General features: G+C 32.8%; 1 protein-coding gene across 3 annotated transcripts; it reads right to left on the reverse strand.

Annotated features, from left to right (window-relative positions):
* Positions 1 to 4,498: 4,498 nt before the first annotated feature.
* On the reverse strand, positions 4,499 to 18,910 carry LOC132548224 (uncharacterized). 3 transcript variants are annotated; one of them, XM_060212056.1, is made up of 7 exons: positions 18,859 to 18,910; positions 16,638 to 16,925; positions 15,683 to 15,720; positions 12,776 to 12,812; positions 12,383 to 12,508; positions 10,730 to 10,924; positions 4,499 to 6,128 (listed from the first exon to the last, which is right to left on the reverse strand). In XM_060212056.1, the coding sequence occupies exons 2-7, from the start codon at positions 16,804 to 16,806 to the stop codon at positions 5,455 to 5,457; spliced, it is 1,239 nt and encodes a 412-aa protein (XP_060068039.1). In that variant the 5' UTR covers positions 16,807 to 16,925; positions 18,859 to 18,910; the 3' UTR covers positions 4,499 to 5,454. The 3 variants fall into 3 exon arrangements, with proteins under 3 accessions (XP_060068039.1, XP_060068040.1, XP_060068041.1); XM_060212057.1 differs by lacking the exon at positions 18,859 to 18,910 and adding an exon at positions 18,238 to 18,320; XM_060212058.1 differs by lacking the exons at positions 15,683 to 15,720; positions 18,859 to 18,910 and having other exon boundaries at positions 16,638 to 16,808.
* Positions 18,911 to 19,551: the final 641 nt, after the last annotated feature.

The following is a 19,551-nucleotide window of genomic DNA, read 5'->3' on the forward strand; positions in this document are numbered from 1 at the left end:
AGTTGTTTATCGATCTATTAATAGGCTTCCGAAATCGAACGTACAGGTATTGTGGACATAACTGAAAGTCAATGAACTGTGACCAGAGAGCCGGTATACAAAATCTTGTAGTGACTTATATTATTAAATACATTTTTACCAACTTTCCTCCGTCAGGAAGCTCCCTCTGTGACTCATAGTTCCCCAGACACTGAAACTGGTGCAGAAATGTTGGAGAATTTTACATTTTCATCGGAGCTCTGTTGAGAGTGACCACTCTCCTTACTGGTCACGTGACACCTTTCCTATTCTGAAACTGGTATTACTGAATTGAATTCTCACTTTTCTTACTCTTTACCCTTTGTCCACTTTCCTGTCCATACTTGGTTAAAACAAATCATTTGGTATTTCTATTACTTATTTGAGTTTTATATGTCGAAATCGATGTTCACTTCCTGCTATTATTTTAATATATCAGTTTGCTGTATCTTGTACGTTTATTTTAACTGTAATCCAAAGTTTATTTACCGACTGGCATTACTGACAATATAGATGAAAACGTTAATCAATTATTAGTAATCCTAACAATCCTATTAGTCTATGTTTCTATCATTTCGCAGCCATTTAGCTAAAAAAACATGATGGAAGATTAAATGGAAACTTTAGAAAATCTCGTCAGGTCATGTGAATGCGGTCCATACAAAATGACTGCAAGATGATTGGCAAATATATAATTGAATTATGAAATGTTTTAATGAGTAATGTCCTTCCGTATTGTCCGGTATGTAGAAAAAATATTGTTGTTTTCCCCCTCCACACGGGTGTACCAATTTAAAGAAGATTTCAAGTCGTTCTCACGACATTTGTAGGTGGAAAGAACGAAAGTTCTAGGTCGCTAATTTGTCGATTTTAATTTCGTTTTTTTTTCACTCTACTTTTGTCGTTTTTTCGTGGCAAAATAAAGAAATGGCACAAATCATAGAGGCATAAAAAGAAAGACCAATCAAATCCTAAGTAACGAGGAAATCGAATAAGTAATCAGCATTCTACATGTGTTGTATAGATCGAAGAAAATCTAATAAGTAATGAGAAAGTCGAATAAGTAATGAAGGTTTCAAATAAGTAATCAACACTCTACATGTGTTGTATATGTCGAATACAGGAATTAAAACGTTTATTCATTCGTTTAAACTACTATTATTGTGTGTAGGTAATGTAAAAATCGAATAATTAATGAGGAAATCGAATAAGTAATGAGGAAATCGAATAAGTAATAAAGGTTTCGATTAAGTAATCAGCATTCTATATGTGTTGTATAGGTCGAATAAAGGAATTAAAACGTTTATTCATTCATTTAAAAATACTTTTATTGTGTGTAGGTAATGTAAAAATCGAATAAGTAATGAAGAAATCGAAAAAGTGATGAATACTTTATATGTGTTTCACAAGTCGAAATGGGAATAAAAACGGTTTATTCTTTCATTTAAAACTATCTCATTGTTGATAAGTGATAATAATTCGAAAACGTAATGAGAAAATCGAATAAGTAATGAGAAAGTCGAATAAGTAATGAAGGTTTCGAATAAGTAATCAGCATTCTACATGTGTTGTATATGTCGAAGAAAGGAATTAAAACATTTATGCATTCATTTAAAATGATCTTTATTGTCTATAAGTAATGAGGGGAGGAATAACGAAAAGGAACTGAATACATAATAGAAAGGAGGAACAATAGAATGGGCACGTTTGATAATTATTCAGAAGCATTTATAGTGTTATTACATAATGATTACATGAATAAATAATAGGTACTGAATTAGGAATGAAAGTGTTGAATTGGTAATTGAACAAGGAATAAGGAATAAGTAATCAACTGCACCGTCGAATAAGTAATGGAATAAAGAATAGGGAATAGGGAATCAACTTCACGGAGGTAAGTTTCATGATGCTAATTCCAATGCAACCAAAGCTAAGCTCATGACATCTGTACTGAGGAGTCATGGACCCTGACTTTACTTCACTTCACATTGCTTTTCAAAACGGTATGACTCATGTGTACTTCTTGCTGCAAGATCCTAGTTTAAATGCAGGCAAAATAAGGCTCCAGATAAAAATATTAACAAAGGACAGTAACTCTGTAATTAAGGGGTTGCGGGTCCTAACATTGGTACACTGCACATTGTCTTCGTATGATTAATGTATACACCAAATTTCATTACCCTAAGTGTAAAGAAAACATATGCTCTGGACAAGATATTTCAAAAAAGGAGATCGAGGGTCCTGTATTTGGTACACTGCACATCCCCTTATTACAACCAATGTATATAGTAAGTTTCATGAGAAGAGGGGAAAAGTTTAATGTGATAGATATAATTCTGAAAAAGAAGATACACTTGGAAAATATGTTATCCTAAAAAACAAGTACGATTGCATTTTTTGGGATGTCAGAAAATTAGTTACCTCGTATAAACACTGCTAATATAGAGCAAGCGTATAGAGAAGATCATTCCGCGGCACTTGTATCTTTAAAATTTAATGAATTGAATAAAAATAATGCTTATTACATTATTTAGAGTGTCTTACAGTAATGAAAAACTCATCACAGACATAAAAAAACAATATGCTGTCTCCATATAAAGCTTAGATAATATCGATAATATTTCAGATGATTTTATACAGTTTACAATAGATGGTCATTCTTTTGGAAACCTTACTAATGGAAATTTCACATTCTTCTTACAGGAAAAAAGAGCAAAATAAGAAAGAAACTTGTCTGAGAGAACAGATACAGTTATTAGAAGACCAGGAAAATGTAGACTTTGGAAAAATTAGCAGAAAAAAACATGAATTAGAAAAGATAACACAAAATAAACGTAAAGAAAGTGTTATTAGATAAGTGCAAAATAGGTGTATGAGGGAGAAAAGCCAACAACTTAATTTCTAAATCTTGAAAATAGTAATTTTACTTCCAAAATGATTCCAAAAATATAAAAAAGAAAATGGATAGATTATTATAAAACAAGAGGAAATTCTGGAAGAAGTCAAAATTTTAAACAAATATATATTATTGATAGAAATATAGTCAAATTAAACAATACAAAATCTCAACAATTAGAAGTTTATATAAGATAACTTGAGGCATCAATAACTTATAAAAAAAGTGATGAGAGCCCTGGATCGGATGGTTTGACCGTAGAATTTTAAACATGTCTCTGGCAGCAATTAGGAATCTATACAGTAAGATACGTTAATTTTGGATGTAATAAAGAACAATTGTCAGTTTCATAGAGACAGGGAATATAAACATATGTAAAGGTGATAAACTAAAGCATTATCTAAAAAAAAATGGAGAACTATTTCCCTTTTGAATGTTAAGCATAAAAGTACTTTGGGCTAATAAACCAATAGAATTTGAACTATTTTAGACAAATTTACATCTACAGATAAGGCTTGATTTATTTCGGGGAAATACAATGGGTAAAACACCAGTTTCCTTTACGATACCATGCACTTTGCAGTAGAAAATGATGTGGTAATATTTCTTCATTTTTCTTAATATTGAAAGAGGATCTAGACAATGACATCCTATTGCACAGTACATCTTTATCCTATGTGCAGAAATACTATCAGTCAGAATGAAAAATAAAGTTTAAACGGAATAAGTATTGATAACTACTATTGTCACAATATGCAGACAATACTTCAATAATTCTTGATGCTCATAAAACTCACTGAAGGAAACAATTAATGAACTTACAGCATTTGCAAAAATCTCTGGACTTGAAAATAATGTAGGAAAAACACAATAATATAAACTGTCAGATTATAATGTACAGTGTCATATTGTGGAATAGATTATAATGTACAGTGTCAAAAAGAAATTAACAGTCCATTTTGGGCAGACGTCTTTAAAGCGAGGATCAAGCTAGGGAGAAAAAACAATTTGTACAGAACTTATGTTTAAAATGCCAACCTGGCATAACACGTATCTTTTATCAAGCATGGTACAATAAAAGAATTTTCATATAAACTATCTATTTCACTGTATTATGTAATTCATGCCATACTTTCATTTTCATTAAGGATGTATTATCTTGATTTTCTTGATTCTGGGAAATTTCCATCCAAACTTAGCTGTCCTTCTGTGTAAAGAATCTGATGACTGGCGTTTACGTATAAACAGTTCGTTAGAATTTCATAGATTCAAAATTCTTCATCCTGAGATGGTTCATACAGTAATTTGGTCATTTTCAAAATGCCATTCAAATTTTTCGATGTAAAGGCACTTTTGAAGACGCAGTCGCCCATTGTTTACTTGACTGCAAAGAGCCAATATTAAAGTCTCTGCGAGATAATTTCTTTACTAGTTTTGTGTACAAATATCCAGTTGATGTGTATGTATCAGGTGGACAGAGATGTCCAGATAGCGGCTCTGTTGGGTGCTCCCAGTGTGGACATTTATGAATCATTTTCAGACGATTCATCTTTGTTTACATTTTTTAGGGAAGATCGTCTCATGTTTTCTGAAAAGGCCTACAACATGACTTTTCAGTAAAGGCTATCTCGTATCTAATGTTTGATGTGTTCTGTTAGAAATCTTCATTACTGATGGATTGGTTATTCACATTCATTGTTCAATATTTATATACATATATTCTTGCACTTTTTTTCTTTAATTTACACTTAAATTTATCATATTTATCATTGTAATTACTCTTCAATTTTTGGAGGAAATAAAGAAATGATGACGATGAAAGGAATGAAGAATTAGAATTTGAGGTATACACATCACATAATAGACAATTAGCCACTATGATCATGTGGAGAATTTCCAACTGTCTTGTGATATTCTTTTGTGATAACTTCAAAACATCCTTTGTTAGGGATGTGGTGTGGTGGTGTAATGGTTAAGCAGTTGTAGAATTACTTGGCTAGGCGATTAGATGCTGTAGTAAGTCAAAAGTTATCTTCCTTCGTAAGTTGTGTTACACGCACGCACGCACGCACGCACGCACGCACGCACGCACGCACGCACGCACACACACACACACACGCACACACACACACACACACACACACACACACATTTTAACACAAATATTGAACTAAGTCATTTAGCTCTTCATGTTACGACTGACATAATGGAGGCACATTACTATTGTGTGCCCTATCAGCCAGTAGGTATCCTAGCGCTATATCTAAGATCATTATTCTATCATCACAGTTTCAAGGTGCACAAAACTTAGTCATCAGTTTATATCAGTATTTAATTTCATGTGTAATACTACATTGTAGCTAGGCTGCTGTTACTGTTTTTCCTTTCTCAGGGTTAAAGGTTTAAGCTGTTTCAAATTTCATTCTATGTCTAACATCATATAATTGTTTTATCGATATTTTAGAAATCCGAATATTATCAAAGTGGGGCAAGCAAGTTCTTCCTAGTTTCAAACAGACATGACAGATGTAGGTTGGTTTTCAGGACACTAAAGCAAATGTTTTATCACGATGGCTGAAAATCTTCCGATATAAATCTTTTTTTTTGTTGAACATGTCATTCCAGATGGATTTCATTGTAATTCCCTGCTCAATAAGGAAATCATTTGAAATTTCTAACTTCCTCTCGGAACTAAGATCTGTGTAATAAAATCCAGGATATCCTTCAAGCAACATCCAAACTACTTCACAATATTCCTTGGTTGTATCAGCATAAACACCAGGACTGCCAGATGCACCATGATCAAATCTACAATGAAATAGAATTTTTTTCTTGTCTTGGACCCCATTGTATCCATTTACACCATAATGTAATTCGCTCCACTGCTTTGCTTGATGAAACATTTCATCAGTAAGTTCATATAGTTTTATATTTGGGTCTAACACTTGTGGATTTCCACCTGGATGGCCAATCATGTGACCTTTCATAGATGGCTGCACGTCACTAAAGTGCTCAAAAGGATCGGGAAGGAAAGAACTCTTTCTTTCAATGTCTTCTTCACTACTTATCTTCAAGATGATAAAATCCATATCCAGATTTTCATATTCAATTTCAGGTGCTAGTTTGAACAAAGTGTCACGGTTTGCAATATCTGCTTGCTGCTGATAACTAAACTGTATAGATAGATCTTTAACCTTGGTAGGATTCCCATATTCTGAAACATAAAAGAGAAAAAAATACCATGTGGATTACGAATGTTTGGCACAAATATGTAATTTGCCAAAGAATAAATGTATATTTGCATATTTTTTCTATGACAACATTTATATTAGAACAATATAAAGAAAATTTAGCAAATGGATGTCTCAAGGTTTATTGGGTGTTTTACAACATAGGAATCGTATCCGAAGAGTGGAGAAAAAGCTATGCCATTTTCGTATATAATTTTACTGTTAACATCTTGTTAGGTATGTTGTGGTGGTGTAATGTTTAAGCAGTTGTAGATGTAGTCAAAAGTTATCTTCCTTCGTCAATTGTATTACAATTCCATACACACAGATAAATATATATACACGTACCCTAATTCAAGGTGGCCTAATGAAATTCTCATTTGTCAAAAATCTAAAAAATTTGAAGATGAAAGGTCCAATATTCAAAGTTGCGTTTCACTTTTAAGTTATTCCTCACAAGAGATATTCTATTGAACCGTAAAGTTGAGGTTGCGTTTCTTTTTCCTTTTAGTATAGAAATGCTTATGTGGCATTAATGAATTATCACAAATCTCTACCCTACCCGGTTGACTTTAGGAAATTCTATTTAAGAGTGTGGAATAGGTTATACTGTGTTGCTAAGAAATATCACTTATTTGTTTGTTAATCACTTTCCTAACTTGTTATAAATGATCAATATACATTGCATTTTATAAAGCATCAGCCCTACATCCAAAACCTATTATGTCTACTTGTCGCAGTTAATTCGATATTCAAGGGCTAATTCCAAGTGTCATGCTTTTCGAGCAAGACGTCGGCTAATGAAAGGGTTTCGAGAGATGCACGCTAATGAAAACTATAGGGAAGTTGAATGGTCATAATAATTCCTTGTGTAATATAAAGACACATGTGTTAGATGCTATTTAGTATGCCTGGTCAACCAGATGTTGTTTACCCTGTTCCTATTTTGGAACGTGGCATTACTTGGATTAAGCAGGATTTACACTCTTACTCCTCGAACTAGTGTGTGCTGACATGCTTTTGTTCTTGGGCAAAAGACTCTATGGTTTAAAATGGGCCCTTGTATATTGTCTGATGTTATACCAAGCAAGCAAACAAACAAACCTATTTCATTCAGAATTAAACTTTAAGGCAATCTTTACCTCACACAAGGTACACAGGATTGTATACTAGTTTCATGTTTAGTTATGAATACAAATAATAAACTGAAGTTGGAAAGCGAAGGCGTAACATAAATGCTGTTCATGAAACTGACGATTCGATTCCCTCATTGACATTTGAGCACAATGCGTTCTGAATACAACTGTGTGCCCAAATATCCTTGCCAAGAGAGATGACAATAGTAATTTCAAGAGATGAAGACAATGAAAGCAATAAAAAAAAAATTGTGAAAAGCTCACCGAACTTTTATTCATTTTTGTCAAATAGTGTCTAAAACTGGACTACGTTAATGTACTTTGAAAACATCTCAAACTGCATTAAATATTGGAGCAAATCAATGCACCTTGAAAACGTTTTTCAGAGTGACTCATTTTGTGCATTTTCATGTTTCCGATTCATGTCACGTTGAAAAATACGCATAGTCGACATATGTTACAACATTCTTTCAAAAAAGTTAGCACTTTGATTTACTTTTTTGAATTGCGTTAAATTCGGGACAAGCTCAACGCACTCTTAAAAAGAAGTCAAGATCGCCCCGAGTCAACATATTTTCAACGAGAAGTCAAAATTGAGTTAAAAAGGAAAAAAACACCCTACTTTGAAATAATGTTAAATGACAACTCTTTTATATTTCTTCTGACTTCTATTTGGTTTCCCAAAACGGATCCGACATTTGATGTTTCTTATAATTATTGAATACCTCTATTTGTTGCCGTAGATTCACTGAAATGCAAATATTGATCAATTCTGATGAAATTTGGTATGTATGTGCATTATTAGAAAACGGAGACTTACTTCATTTCCATTTCAACAAAATAACCATCTTATCATTCAAAGACCTTGTATTGGTTAACATCTAAATATTCTACGATTTCAATGAAAATGTTGGAATGTGTATCCTGATGCAATACAATAGACGTCACTTTCGGGCCGCTTATTAATCTCTTACTGGAAATAATGATGGTTACATTTGACTGGCTTTTCCTACAACGAAATCAACATGGACAGCTTTCCACCAAGTTGTATGATAAATGTGATTTCAATTTCCCTATTGAGAATTTTCCATTTCTGAATTGCAATATCCCTGCATCTCCAACCTTTGGTGTTTACATGTCACGGTTGATTCGATATTCAAGGGCCTGTTCCCATTATAACGATTTTCGTGCAAGAAGTCGTCAACTGACTGACAAACTCGTAACATAAGGGTTCAAAAGATGCAGGTTGATATAATTATGGTATAATTAAGTTTTATGGTCGCCATAGTGAACTCATTTAGAACTATTCTATTTCTTTGTGTGACATGAAGCTTTCGGAACACCTGGTCTTATTCTCTATCTATTTTGTTTAGTAGTATCCGTGTAAAACTTTCTTTTTTTTCATATCCTGCCCTAATTTTATGAAATTTGAGTTTAGATTATGATTCTGTTGCCATGTTGATATTTTCGTGATGTTTTTTTCTTTACCCCCTTGGCAGAAACTAAACATTACCAATAATACTGTTGAGGCCAGCCCAAAATCAAGAGGATCAACGGGTCTGCATCACTCACCTAGTACACTTCTCACATCAATAACCTTGTAAATAGGCTAAAATAACGCTAAAAACAAAATTTTCTCGGACTCGTATACGTACGTCTCTATCCGTCAATGACCAAATACAACCATCCTGCATATTTCTTTTGATATTCAGAAGTTGTTTTAGAATTGTCAGACATAGTTGATCTTTGCGTCCTTGGATATAGAAGAAAGTTATTCATTTGAACAAACTTTGTTTCCCTTTATCCCAGCATGCTATTAGTCAAATATGATCACCATAGGTCTTTTGGTTATTCAGACGAATTTGTTTAAAGATTGTAATATATTTATCATGTGTGACCTTAAAAATGGACGGAGGTCATTCTTTTGAACAAAGTTGTTAGTTCTTGTTCCAGAAGGAGAAATATAGTTAATTGTAAGAACAAAATGCATAGTTTCTTAAGTAACTTTATATCATTCAAGTTTACAAAATGTTTATGTTTTTGGGATAAAACCATTTAAAAAAAATAACTTCATATATAAGCTTATACACAGTGAAATACAGACATGGAACTACATATACATAGAGCACTACTGGCTTCGAATTTGTAATGTTGCCTTAAACATAAATTATTTTCTCATATTGCACAAGCAAAGGACGAAGGTTTGGTTAAAATACTAGAGATATAGATGTATGAAACAAGCATTTAACACTGACAAGTTATTAAACAAATGAGTCACAAAAACAAGAGATCTTAAAACCATATTTATAATATCAAATGTAAGAATCCCCTTCTTTAAAACAAGAGGTCCTATATAGCTTTTACTACTCACCTGGTTTTGTTTAATTCAAACTAAGGGTCAGAAAATTTGCTATATATCCCCTAAATGGTCCCATCCTTTCCGACAGAGGAGGCTAACACCAAACATTTCTTTAAACCCTATTCCTTTTTACCAAAGGATGCCTCATATCACATTGTTATAATAAATCTTTCCTGCAAACGTATAAGAATTTTCATGTAAGAATAATTTCCCTCTTTTGGGTCAAGCTCCCTTAAACAAATATTTCAACATGATGTTCCAATCAGCATCATCTTAAATATACACGAAAACAATAGCAGTTTACATACCAGTAAACGATAAAATGAAAAATTATCTTTAATTGTATGACATTGTTATAACTGTGTTGAGTTTGTTCAATTTTTAAGGCAATTTGAAATAATTTTTTAAAGTGCGTTGACAAGGTCAATATTTTGACGCAATTAGAAATAGAAATCTTAAGTGCTTTGAGCTTATTCGAAAGTTAACGCGTTAGTGCGTAATGATTTCAAAGAGCTTTGTAACAATGTATTGGTCACCTGAGATGATTGATATTTATATGATATAGATTGTGGCGGTAGTATAAAAGCATACAGAGAAAGAGCTGTGTGAAATAAGTATCCTATGCATCTTTATTTAGGAAATGGAACGTGAGGATATGTTAGTGTCCATTTCTTATATGAAGTGTGCTACATACTCCTACACACCCCTGGTATATACCTTTACACAAATGTTTATGTACACCAACATTCTCATTTGCAAAGCTATCATCACCCAATAATATCATCCATGCAAGAAATCAGCATTCTAAATCCAATATCAACTAAATGACAACGCACTATACAGAAATGCAAAAAATAAACGCTGAATAAAACGAAAAAAATTGTTTGGGGTAAACAAGTAAAAAAAAAGCAAAAACTATAAGTGAAATGGTACTGTCCAACGAAGGTGTTGACCAAACTGCATGTCTTCTAGATGCTCGGAAAATGGCAGTTTCTCCAAATATGAAAGTTATACCCCCTCCAACTTCATGGATGGGGTAAAAATATAAGCCACGAGTCATATCTGCTGGAGGTATGTACACGGTACTTACTGGCATCTTTGACCACGTGAGCTGCTGTCATCACTAGGTTTTCCTTTAGAAGGAAACCAGTACCCTGTAAATTTCCTGGCCCACGGATGATACCAACTGACTTTTGAGCTTTGGCCAACATATCAACAGCACGGGTTGGTAGATTGTCATCATCTGCTTTCCTGAATTTATCTCCACCTCCCAACTTCTGTACTCCTGTAATAATTCAGATTTCATTCACAAATCTTTAAATCAGGACCAATCATCTGTGTAGCAGTGCAACTGAATGGCACAGTACATACAACGCACATAAAAGGGAGAGAGCAGTTCATTATATTTACCAACATAAATAATTTCCAGTATTATTGAAACCCATATTGAAATAATGATCAAAATTGAAATATTATTTCAATAGTGAAAAACATTATTGCAATAGTGGTCGCAGATTCAATTGAAATACGGCTACATTTGAAATAATGTCAACTCTATTGAAGTATTTTTTTTCAATAGTCAACGTGGCATGCGACATCGCCGTTTTTGGTTCGACAACTGTAGAAGTAATTTCGTTCAAATACACCCGAGATTGTTGAAATAGCCTACAATTGTTCAGTTTCATTGCAAAATCCTGAGTATATTCTTGCCATTTAAAAAAAATAGGTATAACCAGGCCTGGAATCGAACCGGCACAAATCTGAGAACGTGAAACTGGGTTTTCTAATTGCTTGTTGTTGTAATGTTGCTTAACGTCACACTAGCAATTTTTCATCTATTCGCGATGAGAACTATTTTGTTATCCTGCTTGATCTCAGTTGTTTGTATTTAGTTGCAATGACATAAGAATGCAGAAAGCATTTTGATTCACACAACGGCGCGTTTTTTGTTCGTGTGTAGAAGCCCAACTGATTTTTATCAGTCAATTCCCTGCGCTCTTCAAAATAATTTGTCGCAAACTGTTCAAAACATATATGGTGACTAACACTTCTCAAGTAGGGATTCCCGCCCTTTGGGTGCGAAACTTGTCAGATACTATAGGAGAGCGGTTTACCCCTATTTCCTCCTTGAAAAAACGGCATGTCCATAGATAACTTTGTGTGTCGACATTAAATACCTATGCTCGGATTCAAAGGAGGTGTGTTCAGTATCACTATAATGGGGTAGTAGTGTCTAACTGCAGCACATTGCTCCAGTGAACTGGGACTCAAGAAGTCTGCAGGATTTTCGCTCCAGTACAAGCGGTCCATAAGCACCCATTACACACAGCATATATTATGCATTCCGTCCGCAAATGACAATAATTGTAACGTGTACATTAAGCCCGTTACCGCCACCTCGATCAGGTCACAATGGTACACTCCATTACAACCTGGGGTGTATTTGAATGAAAATTATTTCAACAGTGGTTGAACCAATACAGCGATATCGCATGCTGCGTTCACTATTTAAATAACATTTCAATACAGCTGACATTATTACAATAGTATCCATGATTGAATTGAATCTGCAACCACCAATGAAGTATTTTTTTTCAATAGTGAACATTATTTCAATAGAGGCATCAACACAGCATACAAATGTATATTTTGTTACATTAAGCAACTTCAATAACATACTTTGACATGCTTTTCGCAAATATGAATTATTTAAGTACATGTAAGCATCACCAATAATGCATACCTGACTTATCTTTGCGTTTAGGAGATGGTGGCTTCTTTGGCACTGGTACAGTGATGTTGTTGTATGTAGTCTTCCTATGATTATGTATGATGTTAATCGACTCTACATATTCTATCACTTGAACACCTATTAATATCAAAGTATACATAATTGCAGAATTATGTGTTATGTCTAATGAAATTCTGTGTTCAACAGAAGGGGGGTTAGAGTTGGAGGGTTGGTTAGTTGGAGGGGGGGGGGGGTGGTGCAGGAGGAGGAGGAGGACATCGTTAATGACGGTCATCTGGTGGCCTTAACCCTTATCAAACTTCAGAAAATTGTGTTCTCTTGGAGACATTTTCAATAACAAAATCACCAATGATCAACATAAAGATATACAAGAATAATGCCTACCTTTTGCGGAGATTTCTTGGTCACTAATAGCATCCTCCTGAAAAACGATGTTTTTATAAGCCATGAATTATGTATAACGGTAGTATAAAATAAATCATATACTAGTATTCAAAATGTCTTGTAAACTGATGTGGTAGATAATATGTACAAGGGGTAAAGACAGTTATTAGCAGCATTCAAGAACTATGTTTGTCCTGTAGTTAATTTCCATGTAACAAATGAATGTCCTGAGAATGAATTTTAAGTTGTTTTTTCACATAGTGAGAGTTCTGTACAAATGACATTCATATATTGTTTCTAAATATTGTTGACATTCACAAAATGCTTATAAACATAACTGACTTTCACAAATTGCTTCTAAACATAGTTGACATTCACATATTGATTCTAAACATAGTTGACATTCACATATTGTTTCTAAACATAGCTGAAATTCAAATACTGTTTGTAAACAATGCTGACATTCATACATTGCTTCTAAACGAAGTTGACATTCACATATAATTTAACCGAAGTTGACATGCACATATTGTTTCTAAACATAGTTGACATTCACAAATTGTTTTTCACCGAAGTTGACATTCATACATTGTTTCTAATCGAAGCTGACATTCACATATTGTTTCTTAACATAGCTGACATTCACATATTGCTTCTAAACGTAGTTGACATTCACATATTGTTTCTTAACTTAGCTGACATTCACATATTGCTTCTAAACGTAGTTGACATTCACATATCATTTCTAAACGAAGTTGACATTCATATATTGTTTTAACCGAAGTTGACATTCACATACCATTTCTAAACGAAGTTGACATTCACATTGTTTCTTAACGAAGTTGACATTCACATATTGTTTCTAAACATAGCTGACATTCACATATTGTTTCTAAACGAAATTGACATTCACATATTGCTTCTAAACATAGTTGACATTCATATATTGTTTCAAATTGTAGATGACATTCACATATTGTTTCTAAACGTAGTTGACATTCACATATTGTTTCTAAGCATAATTGACATTAACATTTGGTTCTTAACAATGCTGACATTCATACATTGTTTCTAAATGAAGTTGACATTCACATATCAATTCTAAACGAAGATGACATTCACATATTGCCTTTAAACGAAAATGGCATTCACATATTGCCTCTAAACGAAGTTGACATTCACATTGTTTCTTAACGAAGTTGACATTCACATATTGTTTCGAAACATAGCTGACATTCACATATTGTTTCTAAAGGAAGTTGACATTCACGTATTGTTTGTAAACGAAACTGACATTCATACATTGTTTCAAATTGTAGATGACATTCACATATTGTTTCTTAACATAGCTGACATTCACATATTGTTTCTAAACGAAGTTGACATTCACATACCATTTCTAAACGAAGTTGACATTCATATATTGTTTCTAAACAATGCTGACATTCATCCATTGATTCTAAACGAAGTTGACATTCACATATTTTTTTTAACCGAAGTTGACATGCACATATTGTTTCTAAACATAGTTGACATTCACATATTGTTTCTAAACGAAGTTGACATTCACATATTGTTTCTAAACGAAACTGACATTCATATATTGTTTCAAATTGTAGATGACATTCACATATTGTTTCTAAACGTAGTTGACATTCACATATTGTTTCTAAGCATAGTTGACATTCACATTTGGTTCTTAACAATGCTGACATTCATACATTGTTTCTAAATGAAGTTGACATTCACATATCAATTCTAAACGAAGATGACATTCACATATTGCCTTTAAACGAAAATGGCATTCACATATTGCCTCTAAACGAAGTTGACATTCATATTGTTTATTAACGAAGTTGACATTCACATATTGTTTCTAAACATAGCTGACATTCACATATTGTTTCTAAACGAAATTGACATTCACATATTGTTTCTAAACATAGTTGACATTTACATATTTTTATAAACGTAAATGACATTCACACATTGTTTCAAATTGTAGATGACATTCACATATTGTTTCTAAACATAGTTGACATTCACATATTGTTTCTAAGCATAGTTGACATTCACATATTGTTTCTAAACGAAGTTGACATTCATATATTGACATTCACATATTGTTTCTAAACATAGCTGACATTCACATATTGTCTTTAACCGAAGATGACATTCACATATCATTTCTAAACATAGTTGATATTCTCATATCGTTTGTAAACGAAACTGACATTCATACATTGTTTCAAATTGTAGATGACATTCACATATTGTTTCTAAACATAGTTGACATTCACATATTGTTTCTAAGCATAGTTGACATTCACATTTGGTTCTAAACAATGCTGACATTCATACATTGCCTCTAAACGAAGTTGACATTCATATATTGTTTCTTAACGAAGCTGACATTCACATATTGTTTCTAAACATAGCTGACATTCACATCTTGTTTCTTAACAAAGATGACATTCATACATTGTTTCTAAACGAAATTGACATTCACATATTGTTTCTAAACATAGTTGACATTTACATATTGTTTATAAACGAAACTGACATTAATACATTGTTTCAAATTGTAGATGACTTTCACATCTTGTTTCTTAACGAAGATGACATTCATACATTGTTTCTAAACGAAATTGACATTCACATATTGTTTCTAAACATTGCTGACATTCATATGTTTCTTCTAAAATAGTTAACATTCACATATTGCTTGGAAACGTAGCTGACATTCATATTTTGCCTCTAAACGTAGCTGACATTCATATTATGTCGTTTTAATGTAGCTTCTTGACATCCGGTATCTAGCACTTTGATATCAGTTATTTAGTTATTTTAAAATAAGTCTGTAGTTTTCCACATGTCTACTTTTAATTAACTAATTCCTCCTCTTACCTGTCTGTGCTTTTCTCTGGGATTTGTTACATCAGGACCTTATAAAAAATGTCAGAAGAAAATTGTTTACTAATCACCAAAGGGCTGCATAGGCATGAGGTATTGTTCTAGTATCTACACAGACAAAATGTGATATCACTACTTTTGTTGTTAATATATAGAGCTCACACTGTCAGTGTCTTAAAATATAAGCTGTATTAATTTAAATGTGATGGAAGAAAGAGATGGCGAATCTTTGACGAGTGGCTGGTCAGTTTTGTTTTTCTGTACCGAGCCATAATGAACATTATACTTAAAACAATGGCCTTGTAATTTATCAACAAACGAGCATTATGTATATGAATATTTTTTTTGTATTTTTATGTACCTTTTTACAAAATAAACTTAAAACAATTCTGTAACACTGTTTGAAAATTCAGACTATCAAAAACTTTAACAGTTTCAGGAACATCATCACCAATGTTGTCGTATTCATTCACGAGAAAGATGTTTGAAGTCTCCTACATGTACCTTTACACTACATCTTGCATGAAGTGATGTCATAACTGAATTACGTCTAATACCCTATTGTCATTCTGATGTACATAGATGTACTTAGAAATGAGTTTTTTATATGCAAATTTGACACAATATGAATTTTTGTATGCAATTTATGAGATAATAATTAATGTACAATAAAACGTTTGTTACCCCAGTATGTAGAAATCAATCTATCTCAGTCTGACATTATGTAACATCTCATATTTCCAATGATATTTTAAACAATGATGTCAGCCCTCGATGGAGATCAATTATTCTTTAGGACTAACAATTAAGCAAGCTTTTTAAAATGACGGCCATTTTAAATGCAGCTTTAGCATTTTATGTAGGACCACTCTTGATCAGGATCAACATGTTCCTATAGGCTTGTCTCTAAACAATAGAGCTAAAACAAACATCAACACCACATCAATACCAGATAATGTAGACTCTTCCACGGATGCTTTTCTTTGTCTAGCAGTGATTGCCAGCTCCCCAGACGAGGATGTTTGATCTTCATGAGGAATTGACTGTTTATATTTCTCCTCCTGTTTACTACAGCAAGAAAAACCACATGTGCGCATCTTGCTTCCACTCGTTCCCATGGTGTTGGCTATTTGAAGTATCCTCCCACTTTGGAGAGCAAACAAAATGTGTTGATTCTTGTTTAAAAAAGTCTGTGTTTTTCTGTTTTTGTAAATAATATTTTGCTTCTTTCATCACTCTGAAATGAAATTAAGAAAAGATGTTGTTAATGGTTGATAATACTAACACAACATATCAGTCTTTTGATGATAAATATGTTTCAGTTTTGTTATGATAGATGTCAATTATAATATTTACATATATATCATATCCATTTGGACTATGAAAGCAAGAAGACTTTGAATTATTTCAGGAAAATAATGTGACAGTATTCTCTTTGTTTTAGTTTATTAATTAGATGTAATTAGGAAATATTCTGGCCATGTCAGATATGTATATTTCATATTTACTGACAAGGGTCAGATTAATGTTATTCACCTAATAATATATTTTTTAATGTGTTCAATATTTATTAAATATTTATTTATGTGTTTTGATAATGATTATTTCTATAAATATAAAAAGGATCATGTTCATGTAGGGAAAACATTTTTAATAAAATTGTATTAATATAAAAGCACTGTACGACTTGGACATGAAACATTCACAGAAGACCTGACATGATGTGGACAGTTTTTATAGCTTAGATTCTATCTGGAGGGAAAATAGTGTTGGTGCTAGATCCTTTGTGAGCAGAGCAGAATTAGATTTTTAACGGTAAACATCAGGTTCTGAGACAAGAAGAATTTTTAGACCAAGGACTGATAATTTGGTAAATGTTATTTGATATTGTTAACATATATTTGTTATTTAGATATTGATAATCTATTGTTGCTGTAACAACTGTGAGAAAATATATCAATTTAATCGCCCCGGCCAATGTTTTGTATTGTTGTAGAAACAGGTCACACATACTCGTGGTCATTGTATATTGAATTTATTCAACTCTCGTTTGTTATTTTTCAAAAGTTACAAAAAACACCAGCTTTAGCGAGTTAAATAAATTCAATATACAATGACCACTCGTAACTATTTAGTATATATCAAGCAGATTAATATTCACTGTAAATATAGATGGGTGGGAAGTGATTTAGATCTGTTAATCAAAAAAGTTACCAAATAGTTATTCACTTTTGATCTATCTTATCTAAGAAATGTGGATTACTTTTATAAAGAGAAAATGCAGAAGAGAATAAAGGTAACATTAATCAAAATTTCCCTGTATAAGCATCTGAACAATATATACAATGGGTTTAATACATCATTTTTGTGTGTATTTCATATGTGTGAAAATATGTATTTAGTTGCATCAAAGTTCCATAGTTTGTATACAAGGTAGGAGGAATGTAAGTCTCTAATATTTTTGAACTATCTCTTTGTAAAATGTTTGATTCCTCTGTGACATGCATTTGAATCTGTTATGGTTTTATACAGATTCTTGGTAATTTTACTTTTGGATATATGTCTTCTAAATGGAGCGAAACGGATAGTAATCAAACGATAATGTTTGTTTTCGAAAATTGGAGAATCCGGGTATCGATCCCGGTACCTCTCACATGCTAAGCGAGCGCTCTGCCATTTGAGCTAATTCCCCTTAACCAACGTTTCAATGCCAAACCAAACAGTAGGTTATATCACAAGCATTCTCGCTACCCATCGTCTATCAAGCTTATACCATGTACTAATGGAGTGAAACGAAGGGCAGTAACTCTGGTAGATAAGAACGAACCACACTGGTCCACAGGATCTAACAAAGCTAATATGATGTTTCATTTTGTAAAACTTTAACAAAATGCTCGTTCAGCTGTAAGCAACTGGAGTGCTCGGCTGTAATCAACAGAACAGTTCTCCTGTGCACATTACTAAATGGATCTACACTTCTGTTCAATATACAGAAAATATCGTCCTGTTTCGATTTAAGTTCATTAGAAAATTGTGATGTCATCAACAGTTTGTTTCCTGATAACAATTGACGCTTTTGTCCTTTCACATAACATTGTATTTTTTCTCAAAGATATACTTAACTATGATATCACATTCTCGAGATATTGTATAAACACAAACATACTTACATATTTCTTGTAATGTAGTTTTCTGTTTAATGGTAAATGGGGATTTCCAATAACACTCACTAATTTAAACGTTGTCTCAAAACATTAAACATCTTGAATTTTCGTTCTCTTAAAGTTTATATTATCAACAATACCCAGTTTATTGTACAGTCATTTATGCATTACAGATAGATAGCACGAAAGCAATTAATGTAGTCATAAACATTACAATAGTTTTACAATCCGTGACTTTTCTCGTTATGACAAAACGAAGGGCGTAAACTTTTCATGTTTCTGCGGTTTTATTCAGTTTGAGTTATCTCCCTTCATGTAATATACCTTATTAATGTAATTAACAATGATTGAGTTATTTGTAAAGAAAACTGGTGTTTTCTATATATGTAATCATACTTTATAAGTGAATAAATATATACGTCTTACGTATTTTGGGTTATGAGATAGGTTTTGGTGCTTTGTTAATCTGCAAAATAATGACACCCAGAATGTTACAATAAATTTTATATAAAGGCTAATTGAAACCAGTATTGTGGGTTGAAAGTTCTGAAGAGACACAGAGTGTACAGCGTAAACGATAAGGTAAGCGTTGGCTGCATACTGTTACCAGAAGCTCCTGCATAAGGGGTTGCCTGCAAAGGCTGCTCTGGTACGCCTGGCTACTGATACAAAAACTGACACCTCACCTTAGTACTTCGT

This window comes from Ylistrum balloti, unplaced genomic scaffold, assembly GCF_031769215.1.
Source record: "Ylistrum balloti isolate Yb309-2 unplaced genomic scaffold, AGI_CSIRO_Ybal_v1 Utg370006, whole genome shotgun sequence".
Taxonomy (NCBI): domain Eukaryota; kingdom Metazoa; phylum Mollusca; class Bivalvia; order Pectinida; family Pectinidae; genus Ylistrum; species Ylistrum balloti.

Bases quoted from the DNA above. Each gene is read 5' to 3' on its own strand.
- LOC132548224 (XM_060212056.1), bottom strand. From the start codon at position 16,806: ATGGGAACGAGTGGAAGCAAGATGCGCACATGTGGTTTTTCTTGCTGT. The intron at 12,813-15,682 runs GTAAGAGGAGGA...ATCGTTTTTCAG, and splicing joins CCAGAGAAAAGCACAGACAG to GAGGATGCTATTAGTGACCA. The intron at 10,925-12,382 runs GTATGCATTATT...GAATTATTACAG, and splicing joins TAAACGCAAAGATAAGTCAG to GAGTACAGAAGTTGGGAGGT.